We start from the raw sequence: 17,735 nt of genomic DNA, 5'->3' as shown, positions 1-17,735 counted from the left end.
TGTTTGCCTTCCGTTATGTAATATCATCATTGCAATTATTAATCCTTTATAAGATACTTAACAGAGTGATTCCATGTACAGGGCACAGAGACAACTGGGTGTATACCTAAACATGTTTGCCCTGTCAAACGTTCGCCCGTAAAAACCATATTCGCCCAGTTTTAATTTCGCCCTTCACGTTTAATAACTATTTTTGTTATGGTGTTTACTACTATTCGCTATACTGATAAATACGTCCTCATGTCAATGGGCGAACAATGGCGCAGTATTTGATACTGAAAGGCGTCAGAAAGACTGTCGGAATACATTTTTGAGTTTAATAATACAATGATTAGTATGAGAATCTCTTCGATATGTGGATCCATTATATCTGAAATATATATCAAGAACCATTGTAGTCTGCGTTTGAAAACTGATATTAATAACAAGACTGCAAACATTTAAAGAGTTAGAATTCAAGTAAAACGGGTTCAATTATATATCTATGAGAATTTTGTCGATTACCCGAGGCAATATAATGCATCTTTAAATGTGACAAAAATGTATTGCTGAAGTTGTCTTTATTTTAAAAAATATGACATACTTCTTCAAGATATTATTTATTTAACAAAACTGTATGATTTGTTCAAGAACCGTTTTCTCGAATTTTATAAAATTGTACAAAAATATGACATTTCTTCATTTGACTGAATTATTTGTACACACATACACACATACACACATACAGTTGCGTGACCAAACAGCGCACCAAAAATAGCGTGTGCACATCGTTCACACACCGTTCGCACATCGTCCACACAAGGTATACATAACTGTGCGATTTAACAATCGTTCGCCCCGTTGTACCGCTTCTCTCCGCACAACGTTTCAATTTGGTACAATTCGTTGATCAATATATCGGAATGAAAGGAATACGGAAGGCTGATATGCAATAATATACACTGTATATATTACTATAATTCCCCATCGCAATAGTTTTACAATGCGTGTTACTCAGTATTACAGTGACCGTTAGACTGTCAAGAATGAGTTTGGCTCCAAGGTAAGAGAACGGGTAAATAACAATTGGATGAGTGACCGGAGTTTTACCTGGCCGGTGCCTGACACATAGAGCTGATATGTGATACCGTTTGACCGTTATGAAAACACAACTAGACGTTCAGTTTTTGTTATTTGCATTCGTTTTAGCCTATAGCTCCCCTTCACCTGGGTGTTCACACCCCGACGAGTTACGTAAGTACCCCGGGTGAAGAAAACTACGGTCGAGTACCTGTGGAAAGTGGCTCTGTTAACCTATATACGGGACTGTGTTGAAATTTTACATGTGTCGTTTAAGGTCGTTTAAAAAACACCGAAAACAACATTAATAAATTTAAGAAAGTTTAGACAGAATCATAAGCTTATAGATGTAGCTAGAACATAGAAACATTCTTAAAAATCAAATGTATATGTTTAAACACGAAACCATACCTATTGTTAAGCCATTCCTCAATTTACACCAACCACGGTTTTTATCGCACAATGATCGTTCCAATTTTTTTTATCGTTCGCACATCATGCACACATCGTGAACACACCGCACACTGTAAAACGTTGTGCGATCCCACAACTGTATACAATATATAATTATATACATTTCTAAATATACATGAAAATATAACGATTTAATTTCCCTGTACATAGCGTTAACATTTACGTTATTGCCATTGAATGGTTAAAATACAAATAAAACAATAAGGTAAATAGCATTTATGCTATACATTTCAATCACAATTATCAGATCACGACCTAAGCTAGTTTTTGGATATATATACATCAAGAACAACAAAGAAATAGAATATGTCAAGTAAATGTCATTTTATTAAATGACGAATAACATGGCAGACACGGTTACAGAAATGTCAACCATGTTGCATAAACTTATATACAACATAAACAATATCTATCGAAAAAGGTGGAATAGAGTAATGACATTTTATTCCAGCTCAGCGCCACCCAAGAAAACAATAAGGAAAATGACACTGGTGGGGACAAGTTTCAATAGATATGATATAGATGAAATCCAGGAAATCTGTCTGAACGATGTAATAGAGTTAGTTTCATTCTGTATGGAAACGTTCTTGTCAATGGACTTAAGAAAGTCTAATTTATGAAAAAAGTACAATATAAAATTTGCAGATTTGCTTAAGTCAATATACAAAAAAGGGATATATGTACTTATAGCTAGTGTTACTAAAGACCATCTAGATCAGTTTTGCACAGAAATTCATAAAGTTGGACTTTTGTTTACAGAATCAATAGTAATACATATACTGGGACCTTTGTTCACAGAGTCAATAGTAATATTATATACTGGGACCTTTGTTCACAGAGTCAATAGTAATACATATACTGGGACTTTTGTTTACAGAGTCAATAGTAATACATATACTGGGACCTTTGTTCACAGGTCCAACAGTAAACATATACCGGGACCTTTGTTCACAGAATCAATAGTAATACATATACTGGGACCTTTGTTCACAGGTCCAACAGTAAACATATACCGGGACCTTTGTTCACAGAATCAATAGTAATACATATACCGGGACCTTTTTTACAGAATCAATAGTAATACATATACCAGGACCTTTGTTCACAGAATCAATAGTAATACATATACTGGGACCTTTGTTTACAGAATCAATAGTAATACATATACCGGGACCTTTGTTTACAGAATCAATAGTAATACATATACTGGGACTTTTGTTTACAGAATCAATAGTAATACATATACCGGGACCTTTGTTCACAGAATCAATAGTAATATATATACTGGGACCTTTGTTCACAGAATCAATAGTAATACATATACCGGGACCTTTGTTGTCAGATTCAATAGTAATACATATACTGGGACCTTTGTTCACAGAATCAATAGTAATACATATACTTGGACCTTTGTAAACGCCTGTGTTTTCCCCCATTTTACAATGTATAAAGTGTAGATGTCTTAGTTATTCCGGTTACATAGGAACGTATTTAAAGATGATTTTTATATAGGTTACATACAAAAATATGCAGTAGAAAATGACATTTCTTCTATAGTTGTTAAATCAATTATATTAAAAAATATGAAGATAGCTTAGTACAGATTTAAAAATCTCTTCTGAATGAATACCAGATCTGCTTGAATCCGGATCCGGATAATTCGACAAAATCGTGTTGTTTTTTTTATAGAAAAAGTAACTTTCTATAATGGAAATCTGATTCAAAGTGTTCAGGTTATTTTTGATGTATGGAATTAATGTTAATACGTCAAAATTCAGCCCATCGAATTCTAGAATTTATCAGTGTAATTAATTCCTAGAAAACTAAATTTAGAAACCTGGTTAGATATTGCAACATTACACCGGATCAGATGCTCTGAACTAACAAGTTTGATACGTTCAACCATCAGAACATAAGGTCAAATATAACATGGAATTTGATAATACTAAATTAATTTGCAACGCAAAACAGAAAAATAAGTATACCAGCACACACTACAATATAATTTAGACATTGTTATAAATCAAGAGGCCAATGGGGTCTGTATTCCACTTCTGATGTGTTATACTTACATTATATTGGACAAATTCTAGCGTAACGCTCGGATACATTGAATGTAACTTCTTTTTTTCCATATTTTACATGAACAAGCGACAGGCCGAATATCAAGACTATAGTACGCTTTGATCTTGAAAAACAGTCTTTTGGGTTGATAAACATATTTGACACAAGTAAATTTGAATAAAAGTACAGGCAATTTTCTTTTGAAAATATTTATCAATGTACCTGCTAAATTTCACGACAATATCCCCCTTGTTCAATTATGAAATCTTATCAGTATGATATTTAATTGATCAAAGACATTCATCCTAGCCCATCAAATCAGCTAGCTACAAACAGATTATTTGATTCTATGTCGTTTAGTACTTAACAAGAAGTCGTTTGAGGTTTACGATACATTTGATGTCTGCGACCTTGAATGAAGTTGATAACTACTGGTCTAAGTACAGTGTTAACTTCCTGCCAAATATCGTGCCGGTAGGCATTGTGATGTGTCAAATGTTGTCGCCGGATGAAAAAAGTAATGACGAAAAACGCTAGACAACAGGCAAACGGACGATGGACATTATCAATGGCACAAATACACAGACACCTCGTGCCATGTTAGCTAAAATGAAATAAACGGGACGACAACAAGACAGTTCTCTCCTCGCATAGGAAACATCCATTGGAAAGACTTCATAATCGCACATTGACATGTAGTCTCTTGTTATTAATTGATCAATCTGTACCAATGCACTATGCTTCATCCTCCCCGTGAATAATAAATTGATAATGTGAACCGGATGCAATGAACACATGGTTGTATTTGAGAAGAATATGAAAATTATAAACTCCTAATTCAAACGCTTATAGTATATCAGAGGTTGCAGGAAAACCGAACACCTTACAGGAATGAATGGAGTCAAAGAACTCTAAAAATATTGAAACACTTAGTGACTTTCCTGTCATAGATTGCCAATTTTATGCGGTTCATAAAACAAGTGTTGAAGTTTTCCTTTAAGCAAGCCTTAGCAAGCTGCATTGAAATGTTTTAAGTGCCCTATTAAATGACAAAAATGATTTCCCCTTGTGATCATAATCGTTTAAGAAAACGCATGCATACATTAAGTAATTAGAGTCGTACTACAATATGTACAACCACTTTATGTGAACAAATACGATTAAGTATATATATGAGAATAAAAAAGTAAAATTTCATGCAGATAAATCTGATCAGTACAAAATGTTAAAACATATATAAGCAATATATGTTGACAAGGTGCTATATATTTTGATGAATATATAATACTTTTATATGAGAAGGTAAGTTCATGCTATAACCGTATAGAGGGTTACACTATGTTTTTCATCATAGATATGGTCTTTAACCAATTAATACTTTGTCGCAAAAATGCTACTTTGTTCCTTCAGATATACTTTTGTACAAACCAATTCAATTCTGTGTGTAAAAATATAATTACAAATGTAATATATAGTTATTGGTCAACTCGCATGAAGATGTATCTGGCTAGGGTCGGAAACATACAAGTTGAAATACACGTACTACAAATAATTAATTTAGCTTTGGAGACATAATGATAAGTACGAAAATCCTTAACTAAACGTGGAGATGAAGTTTTGTTAAATATATAATAGTGATCTCTAGAATTGCATCATGATTGAAATAACACAAATGATCACCAATTGTTCACGTTTGGCAGAAAACTAGAATATTCTGTGTAAGTGAGATTGATAATAAAACAGTTCTTATTCTACAATCGTGAAACTTTGAATGATGAACATTTGATTAATTGATTTTCATAAGAACTCAATGAAGACAACCCGTTTTACGGTATGATAGGACAGACATAAATGGGTTAGATGACACTGCTAACAATACAAAATGATTATGTTATAGAAAAGTTTCTGTGCATATAAATAAAGTTTACGATTTCACCGAGATGTAAAATATATAAACATTGTTTTCTGTCCAACTTTATACACTGAACACTGTCAAACGTACATATTAATTTTAAGATGGTCCTTCGTAGTTTTGGTATTCTGACAAGGAATCAAAATGTACCTTAACTTCTCGATTGCACATGACGTAGCTCTCCTGCAATGAAAAACAGACTAGTAAAACTGTCATGTCATACCTTTATACACTGTATCAGGTGTATACACACGAACAGCTCTTTTGTTCTAGATTTGTTGGAAATATAATTGATACCAAAAGGGATTCTATTCTAATCATAGTCAAGGTAAATGGGCTCATTGAAACGATGACCAATTGACTTTTTGTTTCGAAATTTATTAATGTAACGGAGGCGAAGTGTCGCCAGCAGCAATCCTCTGCTGTTCTCTGACAGATCGCGTTCCGTTCTAACTGAGCATGCACTACGACAAGTTCCAGGTTTTTTCCATATAGGCTATATTTAGAAATCGATATTGACCGGATAACCACTCTACATGAGATTTTGAGGACTGGTCACGTGTATAGGACCCGACCAATGTGATTGCGAGAAATCTTCAAGCATATAATAATTAAAATTGTTTTGAAAATAAATATGAAAGACCACGCTTTCAACATTAAATCAAACACAAGGAACATCTTGCCACAAAATGCTCATACATTAATAGATTAACTAGGAATTCTAAAGCGTTGCCTAATGAGATTAGATAAGTGGCATAATAGACGTAGCTGAACTATTTGAATCAGTAAAATATACTCGGTTTTAACGCATCCTTGTCTGAATTGTGGTTAAGCATTCAACAATTCATACGCCATTTGTTTTGCCTTAGGTAACTTTCTGTTAGAATTGAACCTGGCAAAACGTACTGCAACGCCACGGGTTTACACCATTATTCTGTCTTCATCGGCGCTTTCTTTCAAACTTTCGGAAAGCAAAAAGTAATGTTTTCATGTGATTATATAACGTAAAAAAAAGAAGGCCTGTAATGAAAAGAAAAACGAGATATGTCATAACCTGGCATCGTAGATCAATGAAAAATACCTAAGTGGTCTTACTTGTTTTCTGGTTGTGTTTGATAACAAAGATAGCTAGGGATACGTACGTAAGTGTTGATGAAGGACGGACGACGAAGCTGTAGCTGTCTCACAACCTGAACCAGACTCATGTGATGGTTAAGGTTGATGTTTTCAATAGCATTAGCAACGGTACAAAATACTCCACTTTTCGAGGCCCCGTTCCTGAAAAAATAATATAAATGAACCATTACGGGTTTTGTCGGATAATCTTCGACAAATTAATGATGCATTTTTTTAACAATGAGAAAAATTGCCATCATGGTGTTCCTTTCTTAACAGGAGAGAGACAACCTTGGGACAGTGTTTAACGAACATCTCATCGTTTCCATATTAAAATTTCGTATGCTGCTATGTTATTATGCTCAAATATCTAACCATAACACTAAGTACATGAATATAAGTTTAATTCACCTTTCAACTTAAGATGTAGTCATATCCATTGAATGTTTGTACCACGTGAATTCGTGGTCATCTATAAAACACAACCTCGTCGGATATTTCAAGCTTTCATTCAATGTATTTTTATATACGAATTATTTCGTTTGTTAGATATAGATTTAAGGGTTGTAGTTGGTAGCGTGCCAATCAACATATGAACAATGTATAATGGTTTTTTTTTCATATGCCTTCAAGTTTAAAACTTAGCATTTATAGAAACACATTTGTTGTCAATATGCAGTTAATACAGTTCAACCTGTAATTGTTTTCAAACGAAACGACTACATGAACATTGTAAAAGCCAAATTTACGATACATTTACGGTAATGCTCAAATGCAGCAGGAAACGACGGTTATCTTAAACAGCATAGACACAAACCTGCAGACGACAGTGATGGGACCAGCGGAAGTGACGTTTCTCTGCCATTCCTGTGACGCGTACACTATCTGCGTAACGCAGCCTTCGGGACACGTTTGTTCGTCATTGGGCCAGTCACATATTTTGAATATTTTGAGTTTCTGTGAATCTTTATCTCCCTATAAAATCAATAAAAGAATACAAACCGTAAACGGAGATTTTTGTTTCGTCGGTCATTTCATCGTTCTTTTTTTCCCTTTATGTCTCATGATTATCAAAGATAATTTCTTCTTGCCTACAGCTTTGTATTCATACTTGGAATAGGGTTAATTTTTCAAATTGATCTTAACAGCACCCGCTATTTAATTCAATAGTCTGATTTATTTTATTTTAAAGCCTTATTTGTCTCAACGGCACCAAAATCAAATCAAACTTTCAAAATAATGTTGCTTTAATATTGAATATTTAACTATATAATTACTGAGATTTTTGCGTCCTTAATTATTGGTGTCATTGTAATTTGCATAAACTATGAATATTTCAATTTTCTCTAAATTTTGTTTTATTTATTTATTCATTTTGCATACTTTAACTCCTGGAAATCATCGAGGGTGTACACATAATACATCTTCAGAAGAACGATAAACATTGCCGAAGAATGTGCTCAATGGTTTCGAAGACAAAAAAACAATGACAAATTGACTGAATATTCACATTGTACTAATAAACATATTTTAACTGGTTGCCATTGCTACCATATCTGTCAACAACACTATGTCATAATAGTATCGGGGAAGTTCTAAATTTAAAACAATATTGTTTTGAAAAAATAATAACAGGTTCTAAATTTTGATGGAAGTTGCGATAAAAATGCCAATAACAACACAGAACCCTTTTCTTCTGTTATTATTTTAGTCAATATTACGGTAATAGAAAACTGTCTCCATATACCACGATATGAATTTGATTATCTCTAAAATGTCATTCTAATATTATCTTAAAATGAAAAAAAAATAACTAGCCTATATGATTATAAGACTAAACATGTCGAAAAGTGATTTACCTACCACTTTAGTTAAGTACACTTCTGCAATGGCGATGGAACCCTCAGTCCATGGGTCACTCGACGTTTGTACAGAGAAAATGCCTGCTGAGATCTTGGGCTCTTCCCCCGATGGCATCAAGTTGGGATCCTGTGTAAAAAAATAATATATAACAGCTCATAGTACGGACATTGTGAATTTATTATCAGATTTTTTCATGTCCATATTTCAGTTGAATGTGATGATGATTTTTGCGGCTCACAAAATAACGCTTTTGAATGAGATGAAAAACATAATAAAACGTTTTATTTTTCTAGTTTCACGTAATACAACATTTCTAAAATGTCCTACAACAATCAAAATATTTTTTCACATACGAGTGAAATATATATGAAATTTAACGGGAAGACATTAAATTTACTATTTATAATAATTTAAAACTGTCAACAAAGACACAAATGTTACGGCATCAAACAAATTTGGGATATGATGGCGCCATATTGTGATGACGTCTTACTTGACAACAAGGCTGCACGCCATTTTGAATTGGATACGAAAGAAATGTTGTACCATTCTCCGATATAAAGAGGTAAGATTTGCTTAAAGAAATGGTATCCATTGCGTAGGTAAATTAATACCTTAGTTAGTGTAGCAAAGGTGAGCGAAAACATCACGTATACCAAATACCTACCTGTATCTGAATAAAAAATATGGTGCTCTCAATAAAGTGAATAGAGAGATCTGTTCTGATTAGTAAAGACCGAAAATGATATTTTCACACCGTGACAAATATAACTTTTGATATATGTCACAGTGTAAAAGATACACGTTGTATCAAGTCTTTTACAATTCGAAATATCACTGGCGAAATTGTATAAGATGAATCCTGAATGTTTTTCTCTAGTTAACTGATATTAGCATTCATCTCGAACTGAATACGTTTCCTGTTTTTTTTTTTTACTTATAACGAGACCATAAACATCGGTAGTCGTTCACTGAAAACATACTTTTTTTTATGTTACTTAACATTCTAATATATACAATGACACATCTATAACGGATACAAAAGCATGTTGTTGTCTGTCTCGATTTCTTAAACTAAACATGAAAGTTGACAGTTTAACGAACATTGGTATCAGCATCGCTGTCCAAAATGACCACTGCCGTAGACCTGTAGTCGTGAATCATCGCCCAGAAGTCGTCCGCAGTTTCCGGGAGAGGCCACTGAGTCGCTATATATCCCTCATATCTCTGAACTGTCTGCAACAAGAATATCAATAAAAAAATCAGGCATTTTATTACAACATAACTATTTTAGAAAATAGAATATAGATATATATAAAATATTAACGTCTCGTTTTGAGTATTTTCTTCCGCGAAACTTCTTTAGATTAGAATAACCTAATTATTCAAAATGATATGATGAATTCATGGATTCTTGTGTTTATTGCCTATCATATCAAAAGTTTTATGAATATTTAAGTGGGAAACTATTTTCAATAATACATGCATTTTCTCAATAAGGTGGCATAATTGTATTGAAAATTACCGGAAGAAACACAGCATTAATATAGTCGGTCTTGTTGGCTGGGTGTGATGACAAAAGTGGACGGTGTTGGTTGCCTGCAATAAAATTTCTGCTTTTAATCCGTGAATATATGCTATATCAATCATGAAAAAATCCCACTAGTTCTCTGATACAGTATCCTTCATTATTTTAAATAACTCTCAATTTTATAACGCCTTGCAGATCAAGGTACAGCCCGTGTTTTAAGTTGGACTGTACATTTAATTATTCCAATTTTACAGTACATCAATATTGCACGTGTTAGTAGAAGGGTCGGTCATAATTACCAAATGCAATTGACAGGTATACTATGAAGTACAGGCACTTAAAGTATATCGGTGTATGACAGCTTGATGACACGTTCAGTGTAGTTATTGATCCAGGCTAACAGCATGGCTTCTTTCTTTAGAAAAAGTAACACTGTCTTTATGTATTGGTTGTCGTTTTGTACCCGCAAGCAACTCAATTTATCCTCTATAAACCCTATATATCTTGTACCGGTGGCATGATATATTCATTATCATAAATTGTCGGTATGGCAATATCCAAGAAGAAGTTGAGAACGACTTATTAAACAACTTAAGAATGAATTTTCCCGATTTGGAACTTATTTTATCAACTTCTAGAAGAACGTCTGCTCGCGCCATGTACCGGCCTGAACCGGAAATAGGATCCACACAAAAGTGATCGGCGCAATTTTTTTTTGTGTAAATGCGGATATGTTTTCTACGAACCCATGTTAGCTTAATGAACTCATAATATAACCAAGTTACCTGGCAGTATTTCTTGGTCCCTGTTTTTCCTCTGGTTCTGTGGCATTAAGCCATTTGACATCAGGTCTTCGGGAATGGTTGGGCGTTTTCCATTGAGTTTCTGACAGCAACAGAAAGCTTGAATGTGAGTTTTTTTCTCACTTATTTATAACTCATTGAAGATAAGTAGTTTTGTCAAAACGAACGAACTGTAGTAACTGATTACAACTCGTAAAATCATCCGACCGATTAATCGGTCAGTTAGGTAATCAAACAAAAAACAACACATACAGTAGTCTGACCACACAACGCACCAAAAGTAGCATGCGCACACGTGCATACATCGCTCACACACCGTCCGAACATCGTCCACACATGGTGCGCACAACTGTGCGATTTAACCATCGTTTGCCCCGTTGTATGCTTCTCTCCGCACAACTGTGCGATTTGGTACATTTTGTTGATCAACATATCGGAATTAAAAATATACGGAAGGCTCGTATACAATAATATACACTTTAATATTACTGTAATTTCTCATCACAATAATTAAGATTATGTACAATTTTACAATGCGTGTTACACAGTATTACCGTAACCGTTAGACTGTCAAGAATGGGTTTGGCTCCAAGGTAGCAGAACAGGAAAATAACAATTGAGTGAGTGACCGAAGTTTTACCTGTGCCTGACGGGTAGAGCTGATATATGATACTGTATTACCGTTATGAAAACACAACTGGACGTTTGGTATTTGTTATTTGCATTCGGTTTGGCCTATAATAATAATAATAATAATAATAATAATAATAATAATAATATACATCATTTATATAGCGCCCTATATAATTTGTAAAATTACTCTAAGGCGCTTTACAACATATGGATAATAGTAATGGTTATAATTGTGAAAACAAAAAACAAAGGCTTGCAATCACTTTCATACATTTAACAAGCAATGTGCACATAATTGAACAAATAAAAGGGTGGTATTTACATGACGTCTTTGCAAAGATTCTAAAATGCAGACGTGAAGAGGTGAGTTTTTATGTCCCTCTTGAACTCGGCCAGGGCATTTGACTTCCTAATAGCAGATGGTAAGCTATTCCACAACGTAGCCGAAACCCTCCCAAAGCATCTGTTTCCGTACGAGATTTTGGGACACACAACAAAGATTCTAGCTCCGACCGCAGTGATCTTGACGGCTGATACAGGGTAACAAGCTCCTGTAGGTACTGATGAGCTGTTCCATTCAGTGCCTTGTATGTGTATACCAGAATTTTGTACTGCGACCTGTATCGTACAGGTAACCAGTGCAACGAATAAAGCGCAGGTGTGATGTGCTCTCTCTTACGAGTACGAGTAACTAGTCGTGTTGCAGTGTTCTGGACCCTTTGCAGACGACTAGTTAGTTTGTCAGATATACCACAGAGCAGGGCGTTACCATAATCCAACCGAGAGGTAACAAGTGAATGCACCAAAATCTTGCATGCATCTGCAGTTAGAAACTGCCGAATACAGCCGATGTTCCTGATCTTGTAGTAGCAGAATTTGGCAATAGCGTTCACTTGTTTCTCCATGTTCAGAGAACTGTCAAAGTATACCCATAGGTTTTTAACAGCTGGAACAGTCTCAATAGTTATGGCACCAACCTTGAGCTGGAGAGCCATTGTTTGCTGACACTTTTGGGAAAAGACGATTAGTTCCGTCTTTTCTTGATAGAGTTTAAGCATGTTGGCGTTCATCCAGATACTGATATCTGTCAGACAAGTTTCCAGATTTTCTGAGACTATATTCCAACTGTCCTGTGGTTTTATGACCATGTACATTTGTGCGTCATCGCATAGCAATGATAGCGAAGGCTATGGCGACGACAAATCTCTCCAATCGGTTTGGAGTACATACAATATTTTCGTGGTTCTAACACCGACCCTTGAGGAACCCCGAAATCTAGTACTTTGTCATGTCAGGTGGCAGATCCGATGGCAACACACATCGTCGTTCACTCAGGTATGACTGTATCCAGCATAGTGCGGTATCAGTCACTCCATAAGAGTATTCCTGACGTTAATAAAGTATGCCATGGTCGATGACGTCAAATGCAGCTGACAGGTCCAGCATGACAAGCACCGCTCTGCACTTGTTATCCAATGCAGAAGCTATATCACTATGTACATGCAGGAGGGCCGTCTCAGTAGAGTGTCCCATGCGTTAGGCCGATTGCATGTTGTCATGGAGACTGTTTGCATGGTGATGAACCTCTAAACGCCGGGACACAACCTTCTCCAATATCTTAGACAGAAAAGGAAGATTTGAAACGGGCGGGGGAGAACTACGGTCAAAGTACATGTACAAAATGGCTATGTTTACCTGTATAAGGGACTGTGTTATAATTTTACATGTGTCGAATAAGGTCGCTTAAACAAACACCGAAAACACAATTTCTAAATTTAAGAAAGTATAAAGATAAGCTTATTGATGTAGCTAGATTATAGAAACATTCTTAAAAATAAAGTTTATATTTTTAAACACGAAACCGTATATATTGTTAAGCCATTCCTCAATTTACACCCAACCACGATTGTTATCGTACAACGTTCGTCCATCATGCGCACAAATGTGCGCAAGCAACGACCGTCCCCTTTTTTTTATCGTTCGCATATCGTGCACACATCGTTCACACACCGTGCGCACATTTTGCACGCACCGCACATCGTGTAACGTTGTGCGATCCCACAACTGTACATTGTATTTTTAGCAATTCTTCCATTCAAAAGTATAACATATTATCATCAAGCCCTCATCAACAAAACGCAGAAAATACAAGGGTGAAGTATAATTTAGTATCAACATTTATCAAGATAAAGTGGGATACAATAATAGATGATTGCAACTCTTTTAACGTTTCACTGACATATATCATATAAATGTGTACTCTTGAGATTTATTTTTCTCACACTGAAAGCGAGTTTTACATCGAAAAGTTGGCATTTCGCAACTATACATTCTGGCTGCTTTTAGAAATCTGTTTCGAATGAGTTGTCGGTATCTCTTTGTCAGGATGTCCTACCAAGCACAAACACGACACCGTTACAGTGCAATATGGACACTGTTTTTATAAAAAAGAAATTCGATTTCGGCTTAATTGGTAAACATGAAGCTTCCCATAGAGTAAATACATGTCCTACTATTCTGTTATCGATTTAATTAACCGGATCGCGGTCTTCTAACCGAGTAAACGGTTAACCGGCTAACCGCTGACAACCCTAAAAACAAGGCAAGTTGTTAAATTCGAACATTTCTATAAGTATTCCTTACTCATTTAATGTTTAATGATGTTTTCAACTTGGTTTGATTTGTTTCAATTTAAATCGAATAATTTGTTCAGCTTTGAATTTCGTTTGTTTGTTGTTCGAAACTCAGAAGCTGGTTATGTTTTCAACTAGTACAAACAAAATGTCACTAACCTTATATTCCTGAAGGAGACGAGAGGATTTCAGGCAATTAGAATCGAAGTCGCCAGCGGTCAGTTTGGTGTTGTCAATGAGAAAGAGCTCCACCAGGGCATGATATATAAACACATACTGTGGCTATATTTGTAAACAAAGTGTAACCAACCTCGTTTATACATCAGCTGATAGACTAGGAAATAAACTTCCTCAAATGAAAAACATATTTGAATGTATCACAGATTGATGTTGTTAAAAATAAGCAATAAATACATCACTCTTACCGCTGTCTATCACATAGATCAGGAGTGATAAATCACAAACACGGTAAAGGTGAAACGTAATTGTAACACATTTTTGATATTTTGCTTAATGTTTACGTGTATAATGCATAAAACAAATATTTATGCAATTGTTAAATAACGACAGGAAATTGGTGATTTAAGGTAATATTTAACTGGACACGCCTTTCAATGCATTCAAAAGGAAGTCACTATCTATGATGATGTTCCACACTATTTTCAACACTACGACATTTTCCGAGAAATGCTTAACAGATCAAATACGACGATTTTAACATATGGATTGAACATCAGAAAGTGATTTTAAAGAGGAACATATATGTAAAAAGTATATTATATATTACATCACTATAATACGAATACATATTTCATACATTTTTATCGACCGAAATAGTTTACACAAATAAATAAATAAGTGTATCGGTATATATCTTACTTTTGTCTGCACCATGTCCATCCTGTCCTGTCTCATGCTCTGTACGTAAGCAGGGGGGTCCACCCGACCAGTGGATTTGCCATGTCTGAACAACACGTCTGATGCTATGAATGTCCCTGTGCGTCCTACACCAGCACTGCAACGTAAGAGAATAGAATAGGCTACGGTGCCAAACGAGATCTACTCGAGGTGCCGGAAATATTCATTGGCACATCTTTTCGCATCTGTTTCTTTTGTGTGTTGGTATCTCTTCCGGCCCTCTTGTCTTTTTTTGTGTCAACATTGAGTTAGGATCGTATTTATATATTGTGTTTGTTTTTTATGATTTGAAATTTTAAGAAGAAGGTAGTATTAAAATCTTCGGTTTGTTCCCTGGCCCACTTTGGAGATCGTTCAAGTCCAAAGGTGATATAAAGCCAAGTGAGGCAATAGGAATGAAAAAAGTTTGAAACGAAGTACAGAGAAGATTGAAAAATAAATCCTTATGTTGCAATTGATGCAGCAGATTTATTTTGTCCCTTTGGCGTCCCGAAAAGGAAGGCACGAAACCAAATCCTCATTTCTGCAGGGGGTTCCCTTAATAGTTGGCTCTTGGGGTGGGGTTTCTATTTTAAACCCCGACCTAAAGGGATAAGAACAAGGCCTCTGTTTAACTGTCAGTGGCCAATCATTCATAGGTTTTACTTGACACCTACAATGCATCAATGCTATAAAATATATGTAGTGTTTTATGATGTTTTTCAATGATTGACTATTTCATTGGCCCGGTAGGTTTCATTTTTGGAATACAAGATAAGTGTCATACATTAATTGGGTGATCAATGGTCCAGTCATGCTAACCGGAGAGGTACAAGATCTGTGTACAAAATGTAGCGGACTATAATTGGAAATTAAGTATGTACTGAGGGAGTACAAAACTTGTGCCATACCTGAAGTGGACGATCTTTGGTTCGGTCGTACTTACTTGTACCTTGTACATGGATAACTGAAGTTGACAGTCGGATTAAATTTACAAGTATCGTCCCGCCATTTACAATGTATTACCTGCAGTGTACAACTATTGGTCCGGACAGCTTGGAATTCACAGAATCCATATGGAGCAACAGGAGTGCAAAATGCATGACGTCTGGTGTTCCATGGTCTGGCCACTTGAGGAGATGAAACTGACTGATTACTCTGGTCTTCTGTGTCTGCAATATACCGCAAACATGTAAACTGAAGACCAAGATGGATATTCATTTAAACTGTTAATAACAGTTAACATAATCGGTTTCCTTCAAAACTACGAACAGTAGAAATGTTTTAATCGAATTCGAGCTCAGCGAGCTAAGTCAGAGATAAGTATCAGTTATGTTCGGTTGTTCATGTAACCATGACATAATATCAGAACATTGAGTGTTGTTTTGATAAACCGGGATTATGTTCCTTACAAAAGTATCTAAGCCTTAAGACAGCTGGATTACTGTGAAGACTTTTCCAAACTGGAAGGTGATTGATGGAATCATGTGTGATTTAGGAACAATTTAAAAAATATTGGATGTGCCTAGATGGATATGATTGATAATGTTATTCTTAACCCTGATATTATGACAACCGTTATTTTTAAAAAATGTCAGTATATGAATTGTAGGTTTTTTAAATAAAATTCTGAGTTTGTTAGTGATACTTATCTAATTATACATACACTTTTATTTCATGAACGCGTAAATAACGATATCTGAATATTCTAATGGCAACCGCATGTCGCGGTTGCACTCCGTGAATTTTGTCAGTGACCCGTCGAGAAGATTCTAAAAGTTAAAGGGGAGATAATTCAATGTCCTGCTGTTTGTTGACTATGCCGGTTTGGTATTTGTTGTATATTAATACTCAGATTGAGGAAAAGTTGACGGGAATTAGGAAGTATATTGGAATACTAAAGATAAATAATATGTAAAAAATAATTCTTATTCCCCCCACGAAAAACAGAACGCTGCAACATGGTACGGTGTATATAAGATCATAACACAAAATTCGAAGTTGCTGTAGTACAATGTGTACTTTAAAATGTAATTGCGTTAATTGACAAAGTTTAAATGTACACTTGTATCACATAAAACAACACTCCACTTTTTAAGCATAAACAAAGGTGAAAAAAATGCAATTTATTATTTCTGTTTTAACAAATATTATATTTTCGTTTTTCAATAACAATACACCCTTCAAACATATATTGTAAAAAAAACCTTAGGTTTGATCATTTCAATTAACACAATTCTTACATTTTCATTTTCTAGCTTCAACTTCCGAACTGTGTAGGCTGCGTATTCTTTTGAAGATATAAAACTTATCTTCATACCATCATGTGAAATCGAAGACCCAGCATCAGGCCAGTACTTTTCAACTTTTGGCTGAAATGATTGGACAAAACATTGTTCATGATAGAAAATGAGAGGGTATCATTCATAACTACACTTTGTTTTGGTAACGTTTGACAATGATTGTATTGAATATGATCTATCCCTCAATAGTACTATTAGACTATTGAACATGTGTCTCCTGTCTTTGTGCTTGAATTATCTTTAATTACGTTGGGAAAAGCAAATTGATTTGATTTATGAAAAGAGATTGAATACAATGTACAAGAATACGGATTCTGAAAATTCATAAGCTATAGTATACGATTTGAATTGTTACNTAGACATTAATGCACATAGAACACAATGTAGTACACATATAACACAATGAAGACATTAATACACATAAAACACAATGTAGACATTAATACA

The 17,735-nt window shown here is 34.9% G+C and overlaps 1 protein-coding gene across 8 annotated transcripts; it reads right to left on the bottom strand.

Moving 5' to 3' along the window:
• Nucleotides 1–1,842: 1,842 nt before the first annotated feature.
• Nucleotides 1,843–17,353, bottom strand: LOC110441815 (receptor-type tyrosine-protein phosphatase alpha-like). Of its 8 annotated transcripts, XM_021485076.1 has the most exons (13): nt 17,229–17,353; nt 16,012–16,157; nt 14,968–15,103; nt 14,248–14,370; nt 10,805–10,904; nt 10,014–10,087; nt 9,593–9,724; nt 8,489–8,614; nt 7,443–7,600; nt 6,652–6,787; nt 2,630–5,692; nt 2,553–2,591; nt 2,438–2,514 (listed from the first exon to the last, which is right to left on the bottom strand). In XM_021485076.1, the coding sequence occupies exons 1-11, from the start codon at nt 17,301–17,303 to the stop codon at nt 5,609–5,611; spliced, it is 1,290 nt and encodes a 429-aa protein (XP_021340751.1). In that variant the 5' UTR covers nt 17,304–17,353; the 3' UTR covers nt 2,438–2,514; nt 2,553–2,591; nt 2,630–5,608. The 8 variants fall into 8 exon arrangements, with proteins under 8 accessions (XP_021340752.1, XP_021340753.1, XP_021340754.1 ...); XM_021485077.1 differs by lacking the exons at nt 2,438–2,514; nt 2,553–2,591 and adding an exon at nt 1,843–2,437; XM_021485078.1 differs by lacking the exons at nt 2,438–2,514; nt 2,553–2,591 and adding an exon at nt 1,843–2,437 and having other exon boundaries at nt 2,825–5,692.
• Between the last annotated feature and the right edge of the window lie 382 nt (nt 17,354–17,735).

This window comes from Mizuhopecten yessoensis, unplaced genomic scaffold, assembly GCF_002113885.1.
Source record: "Mizuhopecten yessoensis strain PY_sf001 unplaced genomic scaffold, ASM211388v2 scaffold716139, whole genome shotgun sequence".
NCBI lineage: Eukaryota > Metazoa > Mollusca > Bivalvia > Pectinida > Pectinidae > Mizuhopecten > Mizuhopecten yessoensis.
This window is presented reverse-complemented; position numbering and strand designations above follow the sequence as displayed.

Coding starts and splice junctions, on each gene's coding strand:
- LOC110441815 (XM_021485077.1), bottom strand. CDS start 17,303: ATGAAGATAAGTTTTATATCTTCAAAAGAATACGCAGCCTACACAGTT. Junction 7,601..8,488: donor AAGTGTACTTAACTAAAGTG/GTAGGTAAATCA, acceptor TTGATTTTATAG/GGAGATAAAGATTCACAGAA. Junction 6,788..7,442: donor CCCATCACTGTCGTCTGCAG/GTTTGTGTCTAT, acceptor TTATTTTTTCAG/GAACGGGGCCTCGAAAAGTG.